This window comes from Suillus clintonianus (genome assembly GCF_016758775.1).
Source record: "Suillus clintonianus strain FC179 chromosome Unknown DEU56scaffold_3, whole genome shotgun sequence".
NCBI lineage: Eukaryota > Fungi > Basidiomycota > Agaricomycetes > Boletales > Suillaceae > Suillus > Suillus clintonianus.
In genome coordinates this window covers 41958-66684 of record NW_024539227.1, presented here as the reverse complement: position 1 = coordinate 66684, position 24727 = coordinate 41958, and the positions used below count along the sequence as shown (strand labels likewise).

Genomic DNA, 24727 nt, shown 5'->3' with positions numbered 1-24727 from the left:
TTGCTTAACTTTGATCCCCATTGAATCTTCATGTGACGTCGGAGGGCCGCAATCTAACGGTGAAGAGTACAGAATGCGACCAGGGGAGTTAGCTTGTTGAACGAGCCAGATGGAACACACAGGATGTCCGGATTGGAGTGATTGTGATAGGCATCGAATTTGAGTCATGAACCGATAAAACGACCGCTTTGACGCCTTGATTTCGTATAGCCCTGTGCAGTGAGTGAATCGGCAAGGTACGGCCGGAAGGCATTTGCGTATCTGAATCGTTTTGCCTCACTACGAAAACTTCGTAATTCACACAGAAAGCCGATAAGTGGTGATTGCCGCTCCCTCTTGCTTCCGACTCGAGACTGATTATGAAGACAAGTTGAAGACTTGGACGTAGCACAGGATGCATATCATGAAATTGAAGAGGAAAAAAAAATGAGCAGTTGGTAAGTACTGTAGAATTGTGTTGACACTTTGATGACTAATGTATGGTACCGGCGACTACGCGCCCAAAACCCCTGTGTGGACCTGTCGCCCATGATGCCGTTAAGATGATGACGATGAAGGTAGGCTTTAGTATAAATGAGATGGTATGTAGGTCGGAGCTGTGTCGACTTACAAACCATCTTATTTATATGATGATGAGTGAAGGTAGGTTTTAGTATAAATGAAATGGCATGTAGGTCTGAGCTGTGTCAACTTACATGCCATCTTATTTATACGATGATGAGCACAGAGTTGATAGCGTAACGTGTCATGGCGGGTCATCATTTGAACACTCTGAGTCTTTGAAGCACAGAAGTTAGGAACTGCGGTAGTTTGACCGGACAACGGGACCGGCGCGGGTCGAATGCTAGGAACATGTAATCGTATTTCGTCCGACTGCCACTCAAAGTCAGCGGAGGAATTTACCGCCAGCTTCCGTAATATATTCGCACCAGCACACCAGATACAACGACACTCTTCAAAACCAACTAATTACAATTCTTGTGCATCTGAACTGCCATTGTGGGGGTGAGACCCTCGGAATACTTCGTAAAGATCAATACGGCCGTGCCTGGCAAAAGGTCTGTATGACAGCTTGAGGCACAGATAGCATCGACCACCAAATAAAACTATCAAATTCAGACGCTACTATCATGTATTCCTACTGCAGCACGTGCCGTAGCCAAATTTCAGTATACTCAAGCCGTTACTAACATATAAGATACGGTTTCTTCCTTGTTTCCATCAGCACACTCAAAACCTCCGAGGCACCAAGCCATAACCCGCAAGTCCTGGCATGTTATGGAAGTATCTCCCAATGTTTCCTTTGGCCCGAAATCCCATTTCAACACTTCGTCGTCTACTGTGCTTCTCATCTTGTGAGGACAATAACCGCTGTTCTTCTTTTTCTCCTTATTTTCTTCGCAGTCATGTTCCCCAAGACTGAATGGATCGGCGCTGATTTTGAACCCTCGTCTGATGTATTTCATCAAGACATCCACGGTACGAAGATTGGTCTTGCCACAGACATACATTTGCGGATTGACGAAGCTCATATTTGCAGCTGTCCACCGCGGATACAACGAAACGATGGATTGTGCTGTGACGTAGTTCATCACAGCTGTGCTGTGGAATTGGAGGATGGGTGCGATCGCGCATGTCCAGTGAGTAGTGATGATGTCTATCTTCTTGTCTCCGTTCGCCAGTTTGATGATTTTAGATATAGCGGAACTGTCGTATTCTGGTTTTTTCACAACGTCTTGCTTGCTAACGTATCCTTCGTTTTCTTTGAAGTGCTTCACTACTTCTGCTTCAAATGACTCCGTGACATAGAAATCCAAGTCTTGAGTCACAACGGCTTCAGCTTCTGCTTGGACCAGGCTGAGAGCACTTGAGCCCGACACCAGAGAGCCTGTGCGATCCAAAACTTTGATCAGAGCGTCAACATCATGGACGTATGCTCTGAATAATCCTGCGCGACGTTTCGCGATATATTCCGTGATTCCCTCTCGATTCTCGATTCTGGTTTTCGCGAACGACATAAGATCTGGGAGTGTCATATTCTCTAGGATGATTTTTTGAACTTCAGGACTGAGTATGCCAATGGATCCATTGCCTTGCTGCATGTTAATGTGGAGGAGTGGATACAGAATATGAAGTGAGTTGCGTGAACATTTCAAAATATATTGACACTATGAACTATCCTACAGACCCCTATACTCGGACTCTCAATATGCTGATTCACAGCATGACACCCAACACTTTTGACGGAGAATTCCTGTCACACTTGCACGCAAAACTCAGGTTTATATAAATTCGACGCAGTACGTTCTCTTCATATATCATACAGTGCGATCATACTAATGTCCTTCGTGCTTAGCGTCTTTCACATAGTCTTAGCCTTAAATCGATGACCCTTCTTGAACTTGTTCGAAAGGACGCAATTTATGCTTCATACTTTGAAATATTTTATCTTCAGTAACGATCTTTTTAGACAATATTGATAATCTCACTTACAGATCAACAGATTTGATAACTGCCACATAGTCTTCCTTCACGACGCTTGTCATTACCTTCTCAATCGTTTTGAAGGCGAGATAAGGACACCTATCAGTTCCGTGCAATTTGTGGTCGTAAAGGACTATCAGTTGGAATTCAGGGTTATTTGTCTCTCTACCACTGCGGAACGTGATTCTGCATTGCTTGATTTCGGCTTCAGAGCAAAAATATTGGGTTACTTTTGTCCGAAGATCATGGAGATTAAGAAGACCGGGTGCAATGTCTACATCCACGAAGCCATTGTCCGGTGAAAATGAGACTAGACATGCGCTGATGGTAGTGAGTTGATCTGACATTGCGGGTGTATTTTTTTTTGGGAATGGGTGATTCATTATCCATTCACTAACATCTTATACACTTTTCAGATAATTCCAAGCGGTCACAAATCAATTGAATTAAAAGAAGCCCCTACCGAACGTTTCACTCAAACTCCTAGCGGCATATCCCATTCAAATGTATATCATATAATCGCATCAGGTAGGACTCAATTGGAAATTGCTGCGTTACATCTCTTTGACGCTTGATCTATTCTTCCTCAGTTGTCAATCATCATGATGAAGTCCACGACTGCTGATGATGTGTATGCGATTGAAAATCATATGTTTACACATGAACCGGTCTGTCCCGCTTGTTCTCTCTCTATCTCCTACTGCATTTGACCGCTACTCCATTGATTTGACGGTTATTCAGGAAGGACGAACATACCACCGCGCTCTATTTTATGGTAGCGGGTGTTCGGAAGCTATATTAACATACGTTCCTCAAGATATCGACGGTATCGTTCGCGCGCATATGTTTATTGGATGCGGACAACACTCCCAAAAGGCTCTCCTATCTTCTCGAATTGTGCCTGTGCGGGGTTTTCCTGGATCACGCTTCAGCCAATTTCGCAATGCTTATAGTGTCGTTTATTTTCAACGTCATTCAATGCTTCCTATCAATCGTGTAATTTCTAGTGAATTACCTGAACACTGTGGGCTTGCGTGGTTTGGTGATATCCTTGTCATAAAACATTTGGGTCATAACTTGAAGACTTACCAGTCCATGGGTTATGAGGAGAAGGCACTTGTTGATGCTATTTTGACCTGGTTCGTGACTTTCTGTTCATTCCGATGTTTTTGTAATGAACGCATACGATTTTCAGCCTTTTAGAAATAGCATTCAACGCCAATGAATTGTATTGACAATTCTGCACCGCAATCGCCTACCTCTCGTTTACTGTAACACCGTAATCGTCGTTCTTCGCCTTCAAAAGCAGCGCAAATTGTTATACTACTATACATATTTGTTGTGATAACTACATCCTTCCAACCGACTGATCAATGAAACGCATCAATTCCCTCTCGCTTGCTTCTTTGATAGGATCTCTCCCGCTCTTAATGTACCACCACAACGTTCTTCCTAAGTCGTTGATGTCCATGTCGAATTTAGGTGCATCCGGAAGAAAACCGTCTCCATTCTTGACGATTATCAATGCTCCACGAGGACATCTCTTCTTCCCGTAAATTTCCATCATCACTGGATGAAACGGTCGTGCGTCTGACTCCTGAGTAGTATAATAGATATGATAATACCACTCAATTATATGTTGTTCCCTAGGGAATAATATAAGAGGTTCTTGAGGTATGCCTACAGGCAAATGATCTCGGATGAACTCGAGCGCTGCCAGATTCGAAGTAGGACGAGATTGCAAGATAGGAGTAAGGTTCGTCAACAGAAGCAAAAGACCTTCTGTGACACTTGTAGACAGCGAAATATCCTCGGCAATTCTGACTGCGATACAAGGGTCGCTAATAGTCTGTGACATACAGTCTATTCTCAACTTCTTGACTCTCTATTTCAAGGTGAATCACATTGTTTTAAAACTGAATTATGCGACATACTTTAGAACTGATGTACCATGTTGGATTTTCCGACTGCAGTTTATCACATAACTCTCTATGTGTTAAATTGTTATCCATCTGTAGAGAACAGATGGCTGACAAAAGGTTAAACTTCGCAGGAGATAGTTTTGATGGCTGTTCCGAGTGCATAATAAAGGCAAAATAAAATCACTTTGTATCATTTTGCACTTGTTCATACTCCCTGCGCATCTGGCTCGATGATGTCATTGTTAAAGAAGTATATGCACGTGATTAAAAACCGAATTCGCTGAGTTGGAGATGACGCACTGAGGACAACGAAGAACACATTCAGCCCCTTCTATTCTTTTGTGATCACTACTTCCCAATAATGTCCTTCTTAGCTGGTGAGTGCAGAACGTCAGGACTTTTAAAGTCAATTTTGTTTCAACGATATATTAATAGGTCCGAATACTTTCATGGCTTATGAATTATGGCCGAGATCAATGTCCAACGAAATACGAAGACTACAGGGTCCGGAAGACTTAGAATCATGGGAACTATTTCCTGCAGACTTACAGGAAATGGTGGATTGGGCTGACGTTTACAAAGACCACGAGAAGAAAGACTTATCCAGGAATCATTTGTTGATCTACAAACACGTGGAGGAATCTGAGTCGAGCACCATATATCCTGTTGCGGTTCGCATACATGGAATTCTAGAGCAATTTCGCATCGAAAGATTCGGAAATTGGTCAGGGTGAGTTTTCATTTAGATTTGGGAAGATGACAAAAAAAAATCATGCCAGCTCATAGACGACCTGAAGATGCTCGACAAGCAGTTCAATACATTACCGTCGCCTCCGGAGGTCACGAGCAACCTTGGGACGCGACTATCACATCTCTGAATCTCGCTTGTCAATATGTCAGCAGACGACTCGGAGTGCCAATGCAAGAAATGCACAAAGATAAAGATATCTATTTGCAAAGGCGCGTATTTAACAAGGTGAACGAGTTTACTACGAATCAATCAAAGATGAATCCTTATGAATAATACAGAGAGACGCGCCGAACAACTCAAAAGTTCCTGTATTGACCCCCGATGATGATCCAGAGGGAAAATTTCAAAGCTTACAAGAATTATGGGATGTCATGCAACCATTGCGCGTGGCAGAACTATGCGCGAATGGGAAAAAAGTGCCTATTAATTCAGTATTACTGACTGCAGGCGATTTCGTAGAAGTTGGCGCTGAACTTGACTTTGTGTTGAATAGAAACAAAGACGCGAAGACAACACTGAAATGCTTCCTGGCATGCACATACATCGTGCGTTTGATGCCCGCGGTACACGTTCAAAACGCTCAGTTGGTAAGTGCCCCACCATAAATGACATGAAGCACGAGGTCACTAATTGTATAACCCGCATCTAGGACAAAAAGAGACCAACACGCAAGCACACGTTGACGCCCCCACCAACTGAGAAGCCGACAAAGCGATTCCATACCACATTGGATTTCGACTCAGAATAGGAGGGGATCGTCATCTGGATGGAACATTTGTAATTATTTGGTCAGTTCTTTAGGAGAAATCGCAGTCGTTGATAGGGTCTTCTTCACTTCTTCCACAATTTTACGATGGTGAAAACAAAGCATGACGCTAGTCCAACTGAATCACACCCGAACAAGAAGACGAAGATAAACAACACTGGTGCGATTTCGTCTAGCTAACATGCTTATCATATTAAACGAATGCACAGAAAATTCGCAAGTAGTGGCAGATGCCAACAAGGACGTCACAGAACTGAATCATGTTGTTGGTGACAACTCCGCTGAGACAGGGTATGTACAACGAATCGACTACCCAAAAAAACGTACACGAACTGACTTGAATATCTGATCAAGACATCCAGATCAACGCCACAACATCGAAGAGACAGGAGAGATTAACAAAGGAGACGATTCTCTCCCTACGACAGCAGGTGCTTCAGCAGCGGCTCCGAAACGCGGCACAGGCGCATCTCAACCGACATTAGCGGTGAAGACTGTAATCCCACACCCCACCAAACAGTTGATGAATGATGTCGAAGTAGAAGAATATGATGAAGCTTTAAAGGCGTGAGTTGCTCCAGAATCATGTAACATAACGAAAACTGACTGACATATGGAAGCCGGCTGAAGATACTCTCAGAATATACTAATGCGAAAGCCAACATATATGCGCTCGGCAAACTATTACCGACAGCCACTTGGGGACCTTATAAACCAATCAACGATCGAAGCAAAATACTCTGCGATCCCGCAACCGGCGAACCACTCACGATCTGGGTAATCGGTCGAATCGCTAAAATGTGGTTCATGAAGCAAGGGAAACCGGAGAATCAAGCTTCTATCACGGTACTGCCCCTCTCGCAAACATTAGCGAAACAAAGCGGCCTCCTGCTCGCTAAGTTTTCGAATCCGATGCTGAGTAACTCGTTTTCTATGCAAAATGTAAACAAAACGCACTGAAAACATGAATAGCTTTGAATCAACAGACGATCGACATCATTCGTGCAATGAAATGGCAGAACACAAAGGGAGCCGAAGGAACATCAGACGTAAGCCGTTCATATCGAGCCTACTAAACTTTGACCGCTGAAATAATAAAAAGGCCATACTATTCGATGCTGTATATGATGCAAGACAGGAAGGATCCTTGAAAACGTACAGTGAGAGGCCTATATGGAACCTGGCGGATTTGAAAGCCGGCGACCTCATCCTCTTGGAAATGAAGATGACGCGTTATTCTAAGAAAGGAGAAGATAACAAATGGCATTCTCGAGCCCAATTCGAGATGATCGCAATCTCGCTACTACACATGGCTGAAATGCCTGAGGTAGACGATCAAGGAATGCATCACATTGACGGATTGGCGATCTAGTAGGGATAAGCTTCATCGAAATGTATATTACAAAACGGACATCACCAGACATAGCACAACTTGTAACTAAGCTATATGTATTTCTAACGAGTATTTTTTTGTGGCATTCTTAGCGTACTTCACCTCACATAGTCCGAAAGAGATGATGACAACACAAAACTACACAGCGAATTGTGGGTACAGGAATGCCCGGAGGGCCCTTGCGAATTCTAAGCAGTTGAATACAAGGTATCTTTGCCATGGAAGGTGCCGAGCACAAAACTTTAGTGAGAACAGCACTTGATATCTGAAGAAACAATATTAATATGGTCCCGCAGAGGAAGTTAATTGCACCGGCCTTCTCAACACAATCGATCAAAGCCATGACTCCCATATTCTTTCAGAAAGCTGAAGAATTACGGGACAAATGGGAGAGTTTCGCGTCTTCTCCCACATTAATCGAGGATGCGAGATTCCCTCCCCTTCCTGCACCACCTTCCTCTTCTTCTCCTTCTTTTGCTGAGGCAGTGATCGACGTCGCTCACTGGTTCTCCCGTGCAACATTCGACGTGATGGGTTTGGCAGGCTTTGACTACCACTTTCATTCTCTCCAACATGAATCAGAAGAAGTCTACTTAGCCTACAGAGATATGTTCAGGCTCGCTGACAAGGGTCCCAAATTGCGAGAACTCGTCCAGCTTTATTTCCCGATCATCGAGAAGATATTTGTCAGTGATATCATCAGTTTGGCGGACAATTGACTGATACCTTGTCCTCGTCGCAGCCTAATGAAGCCACTCGCGTCACAAAGCAAAGTCAGCGCACAATTAGCGAAGCTGGTCAACGGCTCATTCAAAGCAAGAAATCAGCCATTCTTGCTGAAAAAGCGAATGCGAGCGAGATCAAAGAAAAAGACATTCTTAGTCTACTCAGTCAGTGCTCACGCAACTGTTTGTAAACTGGATCTGACATTTCACCTGTAGTCAAATCAAACCTATCGGTGGATGTTTCTGGGCGACTTTCTGACGCAGACCTTCTAGCCCAACTCTCAACATTCCTTTTTGCCGGCTCTGACTCTACAGCTCTTACCATGTCCTGGTGCATCCACCTCCTTTCCCTCCACCCTAATGTCCAAGGTCGTCTACGCACCGAATTAGGCTCGCTGTCTCCTTGTGCATCCAATTCAATGACAGGGTATTCTGCACAGTCACACTCAGAAGCCATCGACGGGCTTCCTTTCCTCGACGCAGTGGTCCGCGAAACACTGCGTCTGTGCCCTCCCGTGCACGGTACAATGCGAGTTGCCACTCGTGATGACAATATCCCAATATCTTCACCCATAGTTCTCCGTAATGGTACAATTATTCACCCGGGCGAGACCATCCATATCCGCAAAGGCTCTTATGTGCACATTCCCATCGAGGCTTCAAACTTTAGCACTGACATCTGGGGCAAGGATGCAAGAATATTCAAGTAAGTGTAATCTTCCTCGTTACGCCGCTGTCCTAAAAAAAACCTTGCAGCCCTGATCGCTGGGTTTCTCTGCCTCACACCGCACGAGCTCCCTCGCATCCAGGAATCGCGAACTTGATGACATTCTCATTCGGTCCACACGCTTGTCCAGGCTGGAAGTTCTCAATGTTGCAAACCAAGATATTCCTTGCGACTCTCATCCCTCATTTTGTTTTTGAGCCCGCTGCGGATATACAAAAGTTCAACGCGATTCTGACACGGCCGTATGTGTTTGATCAATATGAATTTGGCACACGGCTACCTATAAAGATCGGACGAGTAAATCTTTGATATTTGTAGATGGGTACATTCCGAGACATTGTTGTGGTAAAACCTATCGTAGTGTATCCTTATTGTAACCTAAAGTATTCATCTGGTCCGACGAATCAAAGGAACGGGTAGATAATCATGGGCTAAATGATGGACTACATTCTCGTGGTAGGGTCTCGTCATCGTGGAGAGTTACTTTGTTGATGGCGCCGACCAATATATTCACCTCATCGTCTGATGATATGATATACATCGTAGTGTTGGCCGGGACCTGCCTTGTTTCTTCGAGAGCCGCGACAGGACGAGGGGAACCTACAAGAACTCCGTGAGTTTAACAATATCCAGTACCAAGGCTGATTTCACCTTGAGGCAGAGCAGTTGCCATCCTGCTGATCTTTGGAGTCCTGGGTGCTCTTTGCACGAAGAGGGGGACAAGCTTTCCAACCTTACAAACACCACACACTAGGGCAAACACAGTGAACTTATATGTGATGTGGAAAGTGTATTTGGGAGCAGCGTACCGCATTCATCTGGTCTGATAGATTTGCTATATCGCCCATATCTAGTTCCAGATTCTCAGACATTGGACGCTGGTGCTGGGCCAAAACTCAACTTACACTTTTGAACACTTTTCGCATTCTTCGTAAAATTAACAAAGTGGCGCTTGGTTGAAACAGAATCTCAGACTTACTCCATTCAAATGGGTATGAAATTTCATAGTTGTGTTTTGTCTGGGATTACGGCCGTCAGAAACCAATTACTTTGCAATGGCGTCTGTGCCGCCTACCGTGATTTCGATTTCTGGTCGCTTGGTCATCACTTTGTGGGCCCTAGTAAACAATCAGACGAACAGTAAATGCAAAATGAATGCGGGGACCTACCAAGCTTTGAAGGCTGGGCCATGACCTTCTTTCGGGTCGCCATTGATGATCCAGCACGCTAGATGGCACATTTCATGCGACAAAGTATTTCGTATCCGTTCTAAGAGCACGCAAATCAGGGGCATCGTAGAGCAGAAACAAAGACCTCTCCACCATCACAATCCAAAATCTTGGCGGCCAGCTCGATCTCTGTCTTCTGAACACCATCTCTAGACCTGTCATCAAGATGAGCCTTGTAGGAGATGTAGCATAATTACTAGGTACCTGTGCCACCTGGCCCTTCCCGCGGTGGTTAAGAGGCGCTTGTTCCAATGCAACTTCGTCTCCCGGGGAAGACCATCATTGAATATTGTACCATTAAGCTCTCCAAAGAGCTGTTCAGCATATTTCTCGCGACGTGCGGACTCCTCCGCTTTCCCCCGCGAAGAGATCCTGGGGGGCGGTTTATTTGTCCGTGGCGTTATGCTGCCCAAGACTGCCCGAGGAATGTCAGCCTGCCTCGTATTCTCTCCAGAGGAATGCGAGTGAGATGACCCATCGTCATAGCGAGTAATTGGGAAGGAGGGAATGGTTTCTTTGACAGTGGATATCCGAGCACGGCGAATGGGTTTGCGTGTACTTCGAGGCTCGTTCCTGTCCGGTTAATGTTGAGCCCGGATATCAGCATTAGTGGGTATAGGCTTACAGAACGAGAATGGAACCATCGTCTGCGTCGCTGTCATCAGCATAAAGTGACAAAAAGTCTTTCGGGCGCTGAGCCACAGGTTCCCTCATGATACCCGGCAGTACTTTGGTAGGGCTCTTGACAAGATCAGTTAATTTGTCCGGAAAGTCGGAGGACGTATCATAGGTATCGCTGTCTGTCAACTCGATGATTTCAGGTTCACGAAATGAGCCTGTGATAGCATGAGTATTCTGAGCCTGTCGAGCACTGTAGCTTCATCAAGTGTCTGATATCATGGTGAACTGTGTAATACACTTACCCATCTGTTGTGAGTCTGAACAAGTAAGAACACGTGAATATGTTTTGGTATATGTCTATGCCATAAAGTCTTACGAGTTGTCATCGTCGTCCGAGGATATTTCAATGACTTCAAGTGAGACAGATTGACACCTTCTATGTGTAATTCAACGTCAAAGAGTGATTTTCACGAGAAGGCCACACACCTTAGTCTCTCTTCCTCACTATCCGATATCACCTCTGGACTGAGCCTCCGAGTCATCGATCCTAAGCACCGAGGGGAAAAGCAGATAGCACGATTGGTCTATCGATATACGGGTAGTAGATCAGCGTAAAAATGCTTGAAACTCACGAGTGGCCAGGTAAAATTGCTTTGGACAATGTACATGCGACTCGCGACCTCGAGACGCGCTTGTTCCCCGTGACAATGTCAACTTCATCACGTGCATCTAAATGAGACCTGTTGGCTGCTAACGACATATTATACTTTCTTGGTGCCTCATCGTAAGGCCCGCCTAGCTCAATCGGATAGAGCGTCAGACTTTTACGAATTGTACAAGTTTGTGCAAGGCGGTGATCTGAAGGCTGCGAGTTCGACCCTCGCGGTGGGCTAATGTTTTTGTCAAGTTTTGAAGATATTATTCCCCCTAGTACTCTTGATGCTCCTTCCGATTCATTTTTGCAGTTCCGTCTTCTATAACAAACTTTACAGTTGACTGGTTCCGACTGTATATGTATATTAATATCTGATCGAAGAACTACACGAATTCAACCGTCGGGCATATACTTTCATGTGGTGAAAATCATTGCAGTGGTATACATATTTAGATTCCTGACCTTTTAATCCTCTTCTACACCCTCCTCCTCTTCCGCAATAAGCCTCTCCGCCTCAAGCGCAGCCATACACCCGCTCCCCGCACTAGTAATAGCCTGTCTATACCTCTTATCCTGCACATCGCCAGCAGCAAACACACCCTTGACACTCGTCTGAGTCGTTCCAGGGACAGTGATTATATACCCGTCGAGGTCCGTTTGCAGCTGCGAGCGCACGATGGATGTAGCTGGCTCATGTCCGATTGCATAGAAGAGTCCCCGCACGGGGAGATCGCGCTCTTCGCCTGTCGTTACGTTTTTGATGCGGAGGTTGTTGAGGAGGTCGCCGTCACCCTGGCATTCGGTTGCGACGGTGTCCCACATGATGGACTGTGGAAATGCGTGAAAGGTAGTTAGTGGCAAGGGGGTATGACGAGAGTGGGAGACGTACTATCTTGGGGTGATTCATGAGGCGTTTGGCCATGATTTTAGAAGCACGGAGTTCTCTACGGCGGACGAGAACATAGACGTGGGAGCCGTATTTTGTCAGATCTGTTGGTGTGATTCTTGTTTCATGTATGATATGAGAGGAGAATTGAGAGATCTTACAGGTGGCTTCTTCTGCTGCAGAATCACCACCACCGATGACAGCTAGCGGTTGATTCCTGAAAATAGGTACGGCGCCATCGCAGACTGCGCATGCGCTGATGCCGCTTTGCCAGTATGTGGCCTCGCCCTTGAGTCCTAGCCTCTTCGCGCTCGCACCTGTGGCGATGATGATCGTGTCCGCAGTTTCTGGTTCCTCGTGTTCCTGGCTCTCTCGCCAGTAACGGAACGGGCGTGCAGATAGATCGATCTTGGAAACGGTCTCTGTGATGATCTGCGTGCCGAAGCGAATGGACTGCTCGCGGAAGTTGTCCATGAGCTCGGGACCAAGGATACCAGATGGGAAGCCGGGGTAGTTCTCGACTGGGGTGAGAGAAGAGATGTGATGAAGACACGGGTGGGATGGGACGTGTAGCACGTACCATCTGTGGTCGTGGTTAGCTGACCACCAGCAGCGAAACCGTTTGCCATAAAGCCCTCGAAGAGGACAGGGTTGAGGTTTGCGCGCGCAAGGTATACAGCGGCGGTGTGTCCTGCAGGACCTGAGCCTATGATGACCTGGGCATGAGTGAGTACTGGGGAATGATGAACCCGAGATGGATGATACAGACGACTTTTGAATGCATCTTAGTACTCTTTGGAATTGTTCTGGTTGTGAGTGGGGCCATTTTTGAGTAAGTGCGATCTGGAAGGAATGCAGATGGAGCTACGAGAGGAAGTGCCCGTACTAGGCCATTGAATGATTCAGAAAGCGAAACCGTGAATACAAACGCGTTTCTTCACGCCTGGTTGTCGACAGAATGCTTTCCACATTCTCGGACAGAGACTGATGGATCGATGATGATATAGATACAACAAGCAAGTACTATGTATTAATAGTCAATAGGAAGGTCGAGATCTCCATGAAGCAAAACGTGCAAAAAACTATTAGCCCACCGCGAGGGTCGAACTCGCAGCCTTCAGATCGCCTAGTCATAAGAGTCTGACGCTCTATCCGATTGAGCTAGGCGGGCGATGTTATAACTTCCAAACCTACCTCTATCAACGGGATGTATGAAAAGTCAAGAGATTATTGACATTATCTACAGGCCTAGGGACATCGAGTACAATATTCAAAGCAAACAGCGAATGGATAACATCATTCGTACAACACATCAAACACCGACCCTGTGGGAATTATCAAGTCAAGTACTAACATCAAAACAGACAACCTACCGATGCACGACCTTTTTCTGTAATGCAAAGGGGTTATCACCTAATTTATGTGGCCCAAGGTAGAATTCTTACCTGACCAGAGAAGCGTACCACCTCCCTCTTCTCAAGGATGAATAGTGTCCGTTCCAGTGCATGACTCGAGTAGCCCTGCTGCGTTACAAATTCCCTTACTAGACTTTGATAGCTCGTGCTCCAACCCACGGGAAGACGTCTGCGCAGTTCCTTCTCTATCCGCGTCATCTCGTCATTCAACTCGCCGCGGGACATGCCGTCAACGGATCCCGCCGAGACAGCGTCCATGGTTGAGAACTTAAAAAGCCGGATGGCTTCCTCGACATGGTGATTCTGAACGGTCGGTGATAATGTCATTTTGGCAAGCGATTCTGATATTCGGATGATGGCTTCTAGTTGACTGCAAAAGTGTCAATCTCGACAGCAGTTCATCGGGCGATGAATACCCACCGGATTGTTATCGGAATTGAACTCCGTTCGTCATTATCGCGTTCCACTTGCTGAACCTGCTTCCGAAGACTGACAAAATGACTGCTAAGCATCTCTTGAGCATCTGGAGATAACCGCGGTGCGCATTTGCTGAAAACCACACAGTCAGTTTGATTGGCTTGCAGCAATGGGGAAGACATCAAACCTCTTGCAATACGAAATATACCGCTTCATTTTATCGATGTCGATTTCGCCAACAGCTTCTCCATTGTCGTCTGTATTCTGATTCGGCCGGTTCATGTGGATGTTCATTACGTGCTTGGCAATCATCTAAATTGTCGGTTGTGAGTAAAAGGTGTAGGATAAACGAAGTGGACACTGACACGATCTCGCTGTTCGTTATGCTCGTCTTTGACTATGAAAATCATATCAAAACGGGACAAGATGGTTGTTTGAAAGTCGATGTTCTAGTCACGATGTGGATTTCAGCAAGGTGGAAAACATTGTAACGGAGCAGAATACCTCGCCGGGGCTCCGACCCTCGTCATATCGTCCCCAAACAGGATTTGCTGCTGCAAGGACACTTGTTCGGGAGTTGAGCACTGTCGTGATACCAGCCTTGGCTATCGAAATAGTTTGTTGTTCCATAGCTTCATGAATGGCAACCCGATCTTCATCACGCATTTTGTCAAATTCATCAATACAGACAACCCCAGTATCTGCGAGAACCATGGCGCCTCCCTCGAGATAGAACTCGCGCTGTGACGGAGAAAGTTAAGACAAAGAGCAAGATTTTCTGGGAGGGAGTTGGCACTTACGGAGACTGGGTCCCGCTGGACAACGGCTGTTAATCCAGCTGCGCTAGAACCCTTCCCTGAGGTATATACGGCAATCGGCGCAACCTGCAGGATGCAATGAGAAGGCATTTAGCGGGGGATCAGTGCATTGAATACCTTCTCGACAAACTTGAGCAGTTGACTCTTTGCTGTACCTGGGTCTCCAAGCAAAAGAACGTTGATATCACCTCTCAACCGCATACCATCTGGTAAGACCTTCTTAGAGCCACCAAAGAGCAGACAGGTGATCGCTTTCTTAATGTCTGCAAAGGCAATGAGTGCGGATTGAAAAACCAGTTCACAGTTCACAACGAACCGAGGCTGCCATAAATACTTGGACCAACACTCTTAGAAAAACGTTCATAGAAACCTTCGCTGCGTGCCATTTCGCCAAATTCCTCCTCCTCTTCAGGAGTGAATTGCACCCCAAAAGGATTTGAGGCGCCGCCACCGGCAGTAGGTGAGGACATTTCGATATGAACAAGACGGAGATAAGGTTGTCGAAGTGCAGCAGGGCCAGCAGATTTCTGTGATGATTTTATATGTGTATCAGGGGGAGATTGAGGTAATACTCACGTTCTTTGCAGAATTGAAAGTAGAATAAATTCCAGTCGCGACTATCCGCGAGCCAGGTACAACCTTGCCGGTTAGGTATCGATCGGCAGAGAGGAGCATGTGCCGTGGAAGTTCACCGACTGGAACCATGTCTGGTGCCTCTTGCAATTTCAGAGTCTGTTGATCAACAAATGCCGACTTCGTATGAACGATGATGTAGGGGTCCAATGGACAATCCTTCTTCTGGTTCTCCAGCTCTGGTGCATCACAGACTCTTGGTAGACCTCGATCCGATCCATTACCCAGTCCTCCAAGGCCGCCGGCAGGATATACAACTTTTGTGGACCGACAAGCACGACATTGAAGATGGAGCTTTGTTGCTCGCGAGGAAAGGACAGAAGCGGAAATAACGATTCCTGGTATACGGACCAACTTGTTCATTGTGTTTGCCGTCAGGTCGCGAACACGTTGCATCTGGAGGCCAGATTTGATGGTGATTTGGACTCTGGGGATTGATTGGAGAGCAGCCTCTGCGCGCTCGTCAGAGCCACCAGCTAGCGGGAATAGGATGGTACGAGCTGCTTTGGTGGCCGCATTCTCAAACTGTGCCTGTTGTGAGCTTCAAGTGCAAGAACACGCGAATTGTACTTACCAGTGGCAAGATATCTGCCGGTCTGTCCTGAATTGCATGCGCCAGCTCATCATTATACAATCCGACGTGACGAAGATCCACCTCAAGCTGGTACTGCTTGAGGAGCAAGTTTGCACGGAGCTGATCTCTGCAATCTTATTGAATAACTGTTAGATACTCAGTAGATAATAAAACCGACCTGTAGATGAATTCGCCTCCGACGCGATATTGCAATAAAAACTCTAAAAGAAGTTTCTCTGTTTGGGATGGAGAGTCAGGAGATGCAGCGGCTGGTGGGTCATGGACCGAGACGGTGAACACATGATTTCCGTCGAAACCTGACATTGGTGAGTGAAACAGAACGGAGTACCTTCAATAAATGAATCATTGAATATGGTGGACGCGAGGCATATGATCATTTAGGGCCGACAGATACGCGACACCTTGATGTGTGATGAATATACATGCTTGATTAGAGTGAATATTGAATCCCGTTTAGCTCAGTTGGTAGAGCGCGTCACTAGTAATGACGAGGTCAGTCGTTCAAGTCGGCTAATGGGAAATATTTTTGTCCTCCTATTATTTTGTCTGGATCATTCATCCAAGGTACTGTGACAGTGGCAGTGGACACTCGTGAATCTCACCGTCCATCATGACTTCGCATATGGATACAGACGAGCAATCGGTAGTCCTTCCCTCTAGCACAACGTCTGGATTGTCCTTGTCGCTGTCAGTCTACTTTCTTTCTGACATTGTTAATAACGTTGACGTTGACGTCTAGACATCCCCTGCCCATCCTGAACATCTCCGAACACTTGACGAGACTAAAGCTTCAGACTCGGTCCAATTCACCTTTTGGTGTGTTCATTTCTCTCATTCTCGTCACCTGTCGCTGACAGTAGAACGATCAGTGCTTGGCGCATTGCTAGGCACCCAGAATGGTCGAGAAGTCGATATTGTAAACACATTCGAACTTGCTACAGAAGATGGTAGCGATGACCTTGTAGATCACGACTTTTTGATATCTAGGCGAGATCAGTGTAAGTCTTCCATGTTATCCGTGTCCTCGCTGGCCGAAACATTTCCTTGCCGAAGATAAACAGGTGTTCCCCTCTTTAGAGTTCATTGGATGGTACACGGTATCTCCTGTACCAACCTCTCGTCACATCGTGTTACATGAGCAGGCATGTCCATTCTTCCAGACCTCTTATTTGTGAAGTTTATGGCCCGTAGTTTACAGGGTACTGTTCCACGCCACTCCTGCTCGTCCTACAACCCTCGACGATAACTACATCATCATCTGATATCACTGGGCAGACACTTCCTTTCAAGGCTTATGAGCCCACCATTGAAATAAGGGACAAGAAGACACGTTCTGTGTTCATAGAGGCTCCGTACAAGGTAGAGACCGGGGAAGCCGAGCGCATTGCTGTCGATTGGACAGCCAAGGGCGGCGGCGGAAGTACCAGCCGTGGGTGGATTGTTCCTTCTACTCGTACACCTCATCGTCCTCTCTGCAGTCGAATCGCATCTTCAGGCTCAGCGGGCAGCAGTCAAAATGTTACATGAGCGAATATTGGTTCTTGTGCAGTATGTGACAAACGTGATCGCAGGTACGTTGTATGTGCCAACTTGAAATTCAGTACATAGACTTTTGTACGCAGGCCAAGTTCCGACAGATCATACAACCCTTCGATCTTTGTCTGCCTTAATTGCCTCGCTACCGGCCAGTGAGAACAAGGGCTTCCGCGACGAATTCAACACTGTGGGTACCTTCTCTACTTGACATCCTGCTATGTATCTCTGTTCGATGTCCACCTTACTCACTTTGATACGTCATGCAGGAGTATGAAGACGTCCAGCTCACTGCATTTCTCTCATCGCTTACGAAATCGACAAACGTTTTGAATGACGTGAGTGGTCTCCAACTGCCAGTTTCCCGATTTAGTTTTGATCAACATGGGCGCTTGCCATATAGCTTGTCGACAAGCACATTGTACTCACAGGAGGATCGCGGGACGATCGCGCTATAAATGTAAGGAGGAGGGGGATGGGCAGACAAGGGATGATGCCAGGGGATTGGGCGATGCACTCTTAGTTACTTGAAGAAAGTACTGTGCCACGTATTGTGTATCCCTTCCCTACTCAGCACAGAATACTCACGGATCATACTTGGAGGATGATCTGTTTTTACTGGAGCTCGTATAAAATGTATTGGTATGTTATTGGCTCGGACTGACTCGGGATTCTTTACTAACTCTGCCACGTACGACTGACTCCTGAGACTCCACTTTCAAGTTCACCCTCTCACACACACCAGCTCTGTTCCTTAGCTAACCATGGCACACAGCGAAACTTTATCATCAGCCTCCCTCCTTGGTATGCTGTCGCCTAAAGGTGTTTACCTTCTAGGCTATGGCTGGCTCTACGGGATGTGTAAGTAGAATTGTTTCCGCCATACGTCTCCATTTGATCTAAGACAAATCCAGCTGTGTGGGTGTCATTCTTTGGAGGTATGAGACTTTATATTCATCATATACCTGCCTCTCTGACGGACAAGCGTACAGGAATAATTGCTTTGCGGGCCTTGCGTTCGTCTTTCCAGTTAACGAGTACCCGCTGTCAATAATCAGACTGCTTCGTTGAAACAGCTAGACACCAGTTCGGCGCTCTTCAGCACAAGACTTTCCCAGTCTACTTTTCTTCCTCGATTGTACTCTCCTCGGCTTTGTTGGGGCTTTGGGCATATGCTCATCCTGGACTTCTTGCCAACGTCACCAGTCCTACTAGGGCTGATGTTGCACAGGCATATGTGCTCGGAAGTGTCATAGTGCTACAGGGGTGCAACCAATTGGTTGTCGGGCCGATGACTAGTAGGCAGGTGGAACGTAGTTCTGATAATCCCAGGTACTGAATCCGTGTGTACGCAACAGCACTATGTTCCAGCGACACAAGCTGGAGAAAGAAGAAGGCAAAAACTACAATGATCCCGGAGTAAGCTCTTGCTATTTTTTCGATCATAAAAGGTACTGACTAAATATTTGTAGGTTTCCGACCAAATGAAGGCCTTGAGTGCGAAGTTTGGAATGTTACATGGCATCAGCTCGCTGGCCAACTTGGGCGCCGTCATTGCCTTGACCTTTCACGGCTTGTGGATTGGAAGCTACGGGTTGTGAAGTACTCTCCGTAAATCATAAATCAGTCCGAGGAGCAGCCGTGTGGCTCTAAACAGCCAAAGTAGATATTACGCAAAAATACAGTTCTAAGCAGTACAGTCATGCACCTACAGACTCCATGGATGGCATGTATCCCTCTCTCAAACTTCTCTCCAGCCTCCTGATTTCCTCGATGGAGGTTGCCTTTGCGATGGCCAGTTTGACCTTCTCGGCGTCTTCTTTTGACATCAGCCGACCTGCCTTCCCTGACAGCGCCGCTGGCTTGGGCTCGTCAAGAGTGACGGCCGCTTTTGAACCCTGCTTCGATACAGTTGTGGATATCGTCGTTGCAAGGGCAGTAGGTAAGCCTTCTGCCGTGAGGAACAAAGACTTTCCCGCCTCCCGCTCCTGAAAGGTGCGAATGTGCTGAGCTATCGACCGCGCTGAGTTTCGAACGTCGTGGGCGCACCTTATCGCGAATCCTCTGAAAATCCAGAACTCTCAGCGATGGTATTCTCCACGCAAGCCACTCGCGATACCATTTCTTTTCCCTCACAGGGTTGCCCAACAGGGCAAGGTACTTCAATCCTTTGACATCCTTGAGAGGCTCAAGATCGCCAAGCTCAACGACACTGTTACCAGTCAGGACAAGAGTTGTTAGATTGGGAACTGAAAGGTGAATCGAGGGTGAAATTGAAGCAACTCGGTTGTTGGCAAGAAGGAGCGTTCGTAGTCGTTTGAGCAAGGGCAGATTGCCCAGCACGGTGATCGAATTATCAGTGAAATCTATAGCATCGTGCTGGTCCTAATCCAAATGTAAGTTATTAGATCGATGCCAGATTATGCATGAGGCCAATGTTCGTACCCTGGTCACACCGAGGTTTTCAATAGTGGGGATTTTGTAGCCTTTGGAATGATATGAACATGGTGAGATGCAATTGATTTTTACGAGCTCACCTCGTAGATCGAGCTGCCGCTCCTTTATGGGGTTGAGTGCAGACGGGGCCTGCGCGAGCAGCTCGGGAGTGAGCTTGACCATGACAGCTCTAGTCAAGCGTTGAGGTGCACGCTGCGTTTCAGACTCAGACAACGAGGAAACAGCACAACACGTAGACGCGACGCGGTCAACACATTACTTCCTGACCACCATGAAGCCCATATACCAGAGACTGAATCTGTGCGATTCGCCGTCCACTAAAATAATTTTTCTGCTGATGTTTTGTTCGCAGATTTATTGACGGGCAGGATGCCTACACCTTTGTCCCCGTGGAACCCATTGGAGCGCAGTCTCTCACCATTCACAGGGCAACTGGTGATATAGTACTCAATGGTGAGCTGCTTGAAATCTGTGATATTACAGCTAAATATGATTCTGCTCAGCCCCGAACACACCTGTCCCTTTTACCGCCTCGAGATACGTCAAGACAATATACGGGATCTTAGGGATGATTTCACTGGCTCTTTGTGCGTGTTGCGACTTCCAAAGCCCGCTTTACATATACCGATCCATATCATAGCGGAGTATGTGATTGTAATGACAGGTCGTGAACACCGTGCACGCCTCATGGGTCACGACATATACCGCGCGGCTGACTTTGACATCCTGCCTCTAAATCCAAATGTCTCTGTCCAGAATCCGGCGCACCCCGTAGAGGGACACTTGTTGGGATTAGTTCGGTCGCATCTCCTCGGTGGACACTTCTTATTCAGCTACGGCTGGGACTTGTCGAGGAGACTCCAAGTACAATGGCAAGACCGGGACAACGAAGAGAGAAAGGCCTTATGGGAGGTGGTGAGTGGTGACGCATGCATGTGAAGTCATGGGGCTGACCGAGTATTAGACTGACGACAGGTTTTTCTGGAACAAGTTGGTTGCTCATCTAGTCGTGCGGATGTGCATATTGACATTCACAACTTCTCACAGATTTTTGCAGTCTAGACTCACAGACACAGACATCGCACATGATGTGAGTCGCTTCTCTCGAGTTTTAGTATGCATCTCAGGATTTATACAGCTCAGTCCTTACATTCTCCCAATTATCTATGGCAGTAAGTGCACGCCCCGGTTTTTCTGCTTATCGTTGATGGCCACCAGCGTTCGACATGCGCACTGTATATATCCATGGACACCGCATTCAGCTTTGCCTCATCAGTCGACGGTCGCGCTATCGCGCAGGCACAAGGTACTTCCGTCGTGGCATCGACCATGAAGGCCACGTTGCCAACTTTAACGAGACCGAGCAAATTCTCCTAATCGACGAGAAAGCTGCGGGGCGCTTGTCACTTGCGGAGAATCTAACGCATAAACTGAGCTTTACTCAGATTAGAGGCAGCGTGCCGGTCTTCTGGGCCGAGGTCAACACTCTCAGATATAGGCCTGATTTGCAGGTCATGGATCTTCAGGAGACGGTAATTTTACCTTTCGTTTCTGATGGGTGTCATTGTTTTGACCCCTCATAGGTTGACATGATCAAGCTCCACCTTCGGGAGCAAGTTTCACAATATGGCAGTCAGAGTCTCGTCAACCTAGTGAATCAAAAGGGTTACGAGCAACCGGTAAAGGATGCCTACGAACACGCCATTTCCCAAGTAGGTTATCGTTGCCCCGCCTCCGCATCATATTGACGTATTTTAGGTTGAAATCCCAGAAGTGAAGTATCAATACTTCGACTTCCACAACGAGTGTAAACACATGCGATGGGATCGTATCAGTGTTCTCATCGAGAAGATGCAGGAGGACCTCGTTCAGCAAGGGTACGAACAAGCAATTCTCAAGAGTTTTCTTACTAATGTAGACACAGATACTTCCACCTCGACACGGCCCAGGATAAGGCCGTGCAAATCCAGACAGGCGTGATGAGGACAAATTGTATGGATAATCTGGATCGGACGAACATAGTTCAATCATCTCTGGCAAAATGGATGCTTAATCAACAATTGAAAGCCACTGGCGTGCTGTCAGATAATGAGGAACTGGACGACTTTGAAGCATTGATCAGAGGTTTCCGCGAGAGTAAGGCCGTCGCTGCAGTCTCGTCATACCCCATACTCATGCTGTTTAGTGTGGGCCGATCATGCGGACTTAATCTCGAAGGCATATGCAGGCTCTGGGGCACTCAAGACAGATTTCACTCGTACAAATAAGCGTACGACTATAGGTATTCTTCAAGATGGATACAAGAGCGTCATGCGATACATCAAGAACAATCATTTCGACGGCGCTAGACAAGTCCGTGTATCCCAGAGTTTGACTTCGCTACCCTGACAGATTTACAGGATGGATTTGACCTTGTTACTGGAGCTTGGACTCCTCAGAAGAATCCAGTCACAGCTGTATCCTTGATAGCTGACACGCGACCATTAATTATCCGATCAGTACGTTTGTCCGGTAATTGGAACGGCTCAGTGTTGAATTTTCTCCTTCAGATTCCTTACATATTGTCGTTCGCGCTTTTCATGATCTGCGCCGGACTTACTCTGCCAAGGACATCAGGTGAGCTAAAATCTACAGCACTTAGCGCAACTCGCTGACTGGTAGTCGTAGACTACTCGCTATTGTATTACTTCATGCTGTGGTTCGTGATCGCTTCATTGGCTGTCATGTTCATGATGGTGCATGGCATTGAGTATGTCTCGTGGCCCCGGCTTATCCCCCCTACGGATATCATCAACTATGAAGGACCAGGATTTCGCTCAGCTCACAACGGGAAGGGTCTCACTGGTCCTCTAGCTCAGAAGCTGGATCTTTCTGGTCAATCGGATGGCTTTGGGGCCAAGCTACTCTTAAACGGGCGTAAGAGAGCTTTGACGGTCAGTGGGATGGAAGAGGGGACGAAGAAGAGAGTAGATTGAGGCCCGTTACTGAGTTATCACCACTTGTGATTCAGGCTGAAATTATATATTTCCCCTTCTTCATGCACATTGCACACGTCCTCACCTCTTTCGAGGAAACTTCACGATTTTAATTGGCTGATGGCCTCGATCATGTTGCCTGGAAAATTTCCCATTTTGGCGCCGCTAGACAGAATCCAAACTCCGCTGTGGCGCGTCACGCTAGCTAGCATATGTCTGGAGCGTCATCCTCCTGTGTCCTCTCCTCACTATGTCTGGCAAAAAACGCGCTTCCCCTGGCGCCGACGTCGAGAAAAATCCTCTGGCAAATGTTGAACTCAACGATGAAGATGCTCAAAAACTCCAGGACATTCAAAAAGACATCCAACGCGTCGAACTTATCATAGGTGAGCTTTCCAGTGTATGGCCCACAGAAAGTGTAACACACAAATTGACAACCTCCAAGAGCGTCAGGCTATGCAAAAACTAAACCCAGTCTATGAAAAACGCCGTGCTGTCGCTAAATCAATAGAGAAATTTTGGCCTGTGGCTCTCATGAACAACACCATGATATCTTTTCATGCACAACACACTATTGATCAACTTGCGCTGAGCTACCTTGAAGATTTATGGATCGTTCGTGATCCTAAGGAGCCACGATGCTACACTATCGAATTCGTGCGTCATTGCTGAAATGCGCCACGATAGTTAACACTAAATTGTCATAACAGTTTTTCAAGGCAAACCCATACTTCACTGACTCTGTCTTGAAAAAGGAGTACAAATATGTACCTCCACCCGCCGCTTCGGACGAAAATCCTGATGCTGATGGCATCACTGACTCTATGCTCGAGTTCTCTTGGGCCCGTGATGTCCAGCCTTCTGTAAGTGACGTCCGTCCGTCCTCACGGAATCACACCTCTAATTTTGTGGTAGGCAACTCCAATTCATTGGAAGGATCCTGAGAATGCTCTGACCAAACTCCACCCCCGTGTGGCTGAGGTGGATGGGGATGATGATGATATGCCCGCAGAAGCTGGCAGCTTCTTCAACTTCTTTGAGATGGCAGATGACCCCTTTGAAGTGAGTGGTTTCAGCCAGTCGCCACATATGCTTAACTTGACAAACTTGACATCTTTTTCTAGATTGGCACGCAAATTGCCAATGAAATTTTCTCTGAGGCCACGGATTATTTCATGGGTAATGTCGCTGGTGACGAGCTTGATTCTGAGGATGAAGACAGTGAAGATGACGATGACGATGCTGAAGAAATCGATTTGGAGAAACCAAGGGCGAAAAAGCAAAAGAAGGAATAGATTTTTACCACCATCTATTCGAGATACGTATTTATGGTCTTGTCAGCTGCTCAGCTTGACTGTCTTATTGGCTTATTCCACACTCGTGGATGCTTACAGTAACACCCATTCTCGCGTGGCTTTCTTGAGTGATCTCTGTTGTATCTATTGCATTTCGACATGTAAAAGTGAATGCATATGCCGTGTGGTGGGCAAACACATACAGGCCCGCAGTGTGCATGTCGTATGATGACTTCCGACATTCCAATGTGTGAATGAACGCAGATGAGTTGATGCCCTTTGCAGCGTTCCAAGTGCGTTCCTCAATAACCAATGTTTGGCAACATTCATTACTGAAGGCTACACGCCAAAATCGGAAGGTACCCCTAGGCACACCGTTCTACTAAGATACCTTCTAGGCACCTGCGGAATGATATGGTTAATGAGCTAG

The 24727-nt window shown here is 46.6% G+C and overlaps 12 protein-coding genes and 3 non-coding genes across 15 annotated transcripts; 8 read left to right on the top strand and 7 right to left on the bottom strand.

Annotated features, from left to right (window-relative positions):
- Positions 1 to 1175: 1175 nt before the first annotated feature.
- Positions 1176 to 2102, bottom strand: DEU56DRAFT_750968 (uncharacterized protein; the record flags this gene model as incomplete). Its single annotated transcript, XM_041349557.1, has 1 exon — positions 1176 to 2102. One exon carries the CDS (start codon positions 2100 to 2102, stop codon positions 1176 to 1178), a length of 927 nt encoding a protein of 308 aa, XP_041214634.1.
- A 1730-nt stretch (positions 2103 to 3832) lies between these two features.
- DEU56DRAFT_750967 (uncharacterized protein) lies at positions 3833 to 4568 on the bottom strand (the record flags this gene model as incomplete). The annotated part of the gene is made up of 3 exons (XM_041349556.1): positions 3833 to 4308; positions 4345 to 4369; positions 4419 to 4568. 3 exons carry the CDS (start codon positions 4566 to 4568, stop codon positions 3833 to 3835), a joined length of 651 nt encoding a protein of 216 aa, XP_041214633.1.
- Positions 4569 to 4882: 314 nt separating this feature from the next.
- DEU56DRAFT_750966 (uncharacterized protein) lies at positions 4883 to 7295 on the top strand (the record flags this gene model as incomplete). Its single annotated transcript, XM_041349555.1, has 10 exons — positions 4883 to 5136; positions 5193 to 5382; positions 5436 to 5744; positions 5901 to 5945; positions 5981 to 6083; positions 6133 to 6214; positions 6278 to 6490; positions 6544 to 6842; positions 6896 to 6972; positions 7026 to 7295. The coding sequence occupies 10 exons, from the start codon at positions 4883 to 4885 to the stop codon at positions 7293 to 7295; spliced, it is 1842 nt and encodes a 613-aa protein (XP_041214632.1).
- A 153-nt stretch (positions 7296 to 7448) lies between these two features.
- On the top strand, positions 7449 to 9232 carry DEU56DRAFT_305305 (cytochrome P450). Its single transcript, XM_041345568.1, has 4 exons — positions 7449 to 8002; positions 8059 to 8206; positions 8258 to 8747; positions 8798 to 9232. The coding sequence occupies exons 1-4, from the start codon at positions 7601 to 7603 to the stop codon at positions 9075 to 9077; spliced, it is 1320 nt and encodes a 439-aa protein (XP_041214631.1). The 5' UTR covers positions 7449 to 7600; the 3' UTR covers positions 9078 to 9232.
- Positions 8972 to 11312, bottom strand: DEU56DRAFT_305324 (SprT-like family-domain-containing protein). Its single transcript, XM_041345569.1, has 13 exons — positions 11105 to 11312; positions 10995 to 11054; positions 10921 to 10935; positions 10623 to 10868; positions 10202 to 10570; positions 10091 to 10152; positions 9938 to 10037; positions 9844 to 9886; positions 9748 to 9787; positions 9674 to 9695; positions 9578 to 9618; positions 9420 to 9518; positions 8972 to 9368 (listed from the first exon to the last, which is right to left on the bottom strand). The coding sequence occupies exons 1-13, from the start codon at positions 11158 to 11160 to the stop codon at positions 9193 to 9195; spliced, it is 1329 nt and encodes a 442-aa protein (XP_041214630.1). The 5' UTR covers positions 11161 to 11312; the 3' UTR covers positions 8972 to 9192.
- Positions 11313 to 11407: 95 nt separating this feature from the next.
- DEU56DRAFT_t26 lies at positions 11408 to 11510 on the top strand. Its single transcript has one exon. It is a non-coding gene; the product is annotated as a tRNA-Lys (tRNA).
- Positions 11414 to 12985, bottom strand: DEU56DRAFT_767209 (uncharacterized protein; the record flags this gene model as incomplete). The annotated part of the gene is made up of 5 exons (XM_041351138.1): positions 11414 to 12101; positions 12163 to 12263; positions 12321 to 12680; positions 12740 to 12875; positions 12929 to 12985. 5 exons carry the CDS (start codon positions 12983 to 12985, stop codon positions 11739 to 11741), a joined length of 1017 nt encoding a protein of 338 aa, XP_041214629.1. The 3' UTR covers positions 11414 to 11738.
- A 261-nt stretch (positions 12986 to 13246) lies between these two features.
- DEU56DRAFT_t18 lies at positions 13247 to 13330 on the bottom strand. Its single transcript has one exon. It is a non-coding gene; the product is annotated as a tRNA-Lys (tRNA).
- On the bottom strand, positions 13278 to 16376 carry DEU56DRAFT_767204 (MCM-domain-containing protein). Its single transcript, XM_041351137.1, has 14 exons — positions 16195 to 16376; positions 16017 to 16143; positions 15386 to 15967; positions 15126 to 15336; positions 14927 to 15072; positions 14792 to 14875; positions 14496 to 14732; positions 14357 to 14440; positions 14179 to 14303; positions 13995 to 14123; positions 13605 to 13944; positions 13533 to 13549; positions 13350 to 13484; positions 13278 to 13314 (listed from the first exon to the last, which is right to left on the bottom strand). The coding sequence occupies exons 1-13, from the start codon at positions 16338 to 16340 to the stop codon at positions 13472 to 13474; spliced, it is 2241 nt and encodes a 746-aa protein (XP_041214628.1). The 5' UTR covers positions 16341 to 16376; the 3' UTR covers positions 13278 to 13314; positions 13350 to 13471.
- Positions 16377 to 16484: 108 nt separating this feature from the next.
- Positions 16485 to 16557, top strand: DEU56DRAFT_t27. The gene has a single exon. It is a non-coding gene; the product is annotated as a tRNA-Thr (tRNA).
- A 102-nt stretch (positions 16558 to 16659) lies between these two features.
- On the top strand, positions 16660 to 18093 carry DEU56DRAFT_724226 (maintenance of mitochondrial structure and function-domain-containing protein; the record flags this gene model as incomplete). Its single annotated transcript, XM_041347809.1, has 9 exons — positions 16660 to 16724; positions 16777 to 16853; positions 16907 to 17035; positions 17091 to 17183; positions 17236 to 17466; positions 17516 to 17608; positions 17660 to 17760; positions 17840 to 17908; positions 17974 to 18093. The coding sequence occupies 9 exons, from the start codon at positions 16660 to 16662 to the stop codon at positions 18091 to 18093; spliced, it is 978 nt and encodes a 325-aa protein (XP_041214627.1).
- A 128-nt stretch (positions 18094 to 18221) lies between these two features.
- DEU56DRAFT_304975 (uncharacterized protein) lies at positions 18222 to 19563 on the top strand. Its single transcript, XM_041345567.1, has 6 exons — positions 18222 to 18431; positions 18485 to 18508; positions 18563 to 18586; positions 18647 to 18872; positions 18929 to 18989; positions 19043 to 19563. Exons 1-6 carry the CDS (start codon positions 18335 to 18337, stop codon positions 19169 to 19171), a joined length of 561 nt encoding a protein of 186 aa, XP_041214626.1. The 5' UTR covers positions 18222 to 18334; the 3' UTR covers positions 19172 to 19563.
- On the bottom strand, positions 19206 to 20226 carry DEU56DRAFT_767188 (L domain-like protein). The gene is made up of 4 exons (XM_041351136.1): positions 20108 to 20226; positions 20016 to 20056; positions 19620 to 19955; positions 19206 to 19558 (listed from the first exon to the last, which is right to left on the bottom strand). Exons 1-4 carry the CDS (start codon positions 20187 to 20189, stop codon positions 19271 to 19273), a joined length of 747 nt encoding a protein of 248 aa, XP_041214625.1. The 5' UTR covers positions 20190 to 20226; the 3' UTR covers positions 19206 to 19270.
- Position 20227: 1 nt separating this feature from the next.
- Positions 20228 to 23261, top strand: DEU56DRAFT_846817 (phosphoinositide polyphosphatase). Its single transcript, XM_041355142.1, has 15 exons — positions 20228 to 20327; positions 20380 to 20480; positions 20531 to 20614; positions 20668 to 20942; positions 20992 to 21017; positions 21075 to 21117; positions 21166 to 21199; positions 21246 to 21559; positions 21611 to 21739; positions 21786 to 21904; positions 21952 to 22163; positions 22213 to 22379; positions 22427 to 22525; positions 22577 to 22643; positions 22695 to 23261. The coding sequence occupies exons 1-15, from the start codon at positions 20299 to 20301 to the stop codon at positions 23000 to 23002; spliced, it is 2007 nt and encodes a 668-aa protein (XP_041214624.1). The 5' UTR covers positions 20228 to 20298; the 3' UTR covers positions 23003 to 23261.
- DEU56DRAFT_767183 (uncharacterized protein) lies at positions 23215 to 24532 on the top strand. The gene is made up of 5 exons (XM_041351135.1): positions 23215 to 23388; positions 23448 to 23659; positions 23713 to 23865; positions 23918 to 24064; positions 24127 to 24532. Exons 1-5 carry the CDS (start codon positions 23253 to 23255, stop codon positions 24295 to 24297), a joined length of 819 nt encoding a protein of 272 aa, XP_041214623.1. The 5' UTR covers positions 23215 to 23252; the 3' UTR covers positions 24298 to 24532.
- Positions 24533 to 24727: the final 195 nt, after the last annotated feature.

Excerpts from the sequence above, each read along its gene's own strand:
- DEU56DRAFT_767188 (XM_041351136.1), bottom strand. The coding sequence starts at position 20,189 with ATGGTCAAGCTCACTCCCGAGCTGCTCGCGCAGGCCCCGTCTGCACTC. Across the intron at positions 20,057-20,107 it reads GCGGCAGCTCGATCTACGAG|GCTACAAAATCCCCACTATT; the intron begins GTGAGCTCGTAA and ends ATCATTCCAAAG. Across the intron at positions 19,559-19,619 it reads TTCAGAGGATTCGCGATAAG|GAGCGGGAGGCGGGAAAGTC; the intron begins GTGCGCCCACGA and ends CGCACCTTTCAG.
- DEU56DRAFT_304975 (XM_041345567.1), top strand. The coding sequence starts at position 18,335 with ATGGCACACAGCGAAACTTTATCATCAGCCTCCCTCCTTGGTATGCTG. Across the intron at positions 18,873-18,928 it reads GTCGGGCCGATGACTAGTAG|CACTATGTTCCAGCGACACA; the intron begins GCAGGTGGAACG and ends TGTACGCAACAG. Across the intron at positions 18,990-19,042 it reads AAAACTACAATGATCCCGGA|GTTTCCGACCAAATGAAGGC; the intron begins GTAAGCTCTTGC and ends AAATATTTGTAG.
- DEU56DRAFT_767204 (XM_041351137.1), bottom strand. The coding sequence starts at position 16,340 with ATGTCAGGTTTCGACGGAAATCATGTGTTCACCGTCTCGGTCCATGAC. Across the intron at positions 14,733-14,791 it reads TCCAGCGGGACCCAGTCTCC|CGCGAGTTCTATCTCGAGGG; the intron begins GTAAGTGCCAAC and ends TCTCCGTCACAG. Across the intron at positions 13,945-13,994 it reads TCAATTCCGATAACAATCCG|TCAACTAGAAGCCATCATCC; the intron begins GTGGGTATTCAT and ends ACACTTTTGCAG.
- DEU56DRAFT_305324 (XM_041345569.1), bottom strand. The coding sequence starts at position 11,160 with ATGACTCGGAGGCTCAGTCCAGAGGTGATATCGGATAGTGAGGAAGAG. Across the intron at positions 10,571-10,622 it reads GATGGTTCCATTCTCGTTCT|GAACGAGCCTCGAAGTACAC; the intron begins GTAAGCCTATAC and ends TTAACCGGACAG. Across the intron at positions 9,887-9,937 it reads GGCCCAGCCTTCAAAGCTTG|GGCCCACAAAGTGATGACCA; the intron begins GTAGGTCCCCGC and ends ATTGTTTACTAG.
- DEU56DRAFT_846817 (XM_041355142.1), top strand. The coding sequence starts at position 20,299 with ATGAAGCCCATATACCAGAGACTGAATCT. Across the intron at positions 21,118-21,165 it reads ACACAGACATCGCACATGAT|CTCAGTCCTTACATTCTCCC; the intron begins GTGAGTCGCTTC and ends GGATTTATACAG. Across the intron at positions 22,380-22,426 it reads ATTTCGACGGCGCTAGACAA|GATGGATTTGACCTTGTTAC; the intron begins GTCCGTGTATCC and ends ACAGATTTACAG.
- DEU56DRAFT_767183 (XM_041351135.1), top strand. The coding sequence starts at position 23,253 with ATGTCTGGCAAAAAACGCGCTTCCCCTGGCGCCGACGTCGAGAAAAAT. Across the intron at positions 23,389-23,447 it reads ACGCGTCGAACTTATCATAG|AGCGTCAGGCTATGCAAAAA; the intron begins GTGAGCTTTCCA and ends ACAACCTCCAAG. Across the intron at positions 24,065-24,126 it reads TGGCAGATGACCCCTTTGAA|ATTGGCACGCAAATTGCCAA; the intron begins GTGAGTGGTTTC and ends ATCTTTTTCTAG.
- DEU56DRAFT_305305 (XM_041345568.1), top strand. The coding sequence starts at position 7,601 with ATGGTCCCGCAGAGGAAGTTAATTGCACCGGCCTTCTCAACACAATCG. Across the intron at positions 8,207-8,257 it reads AGACATTCTTAGTCTACTCA|TCAAATCAAACCTATCGGTG; the intron begins GTCAGTGCTCAC and ends TTTCACCTGTAG. Across the intron at positions 8,748-8,797 it reads AAGGATGCAAGAATATTCAA|CCCTGATCGCTGGGTTTCTC; the intron begins GTAAGTGTAATC and ends AAAACCTTGCAG.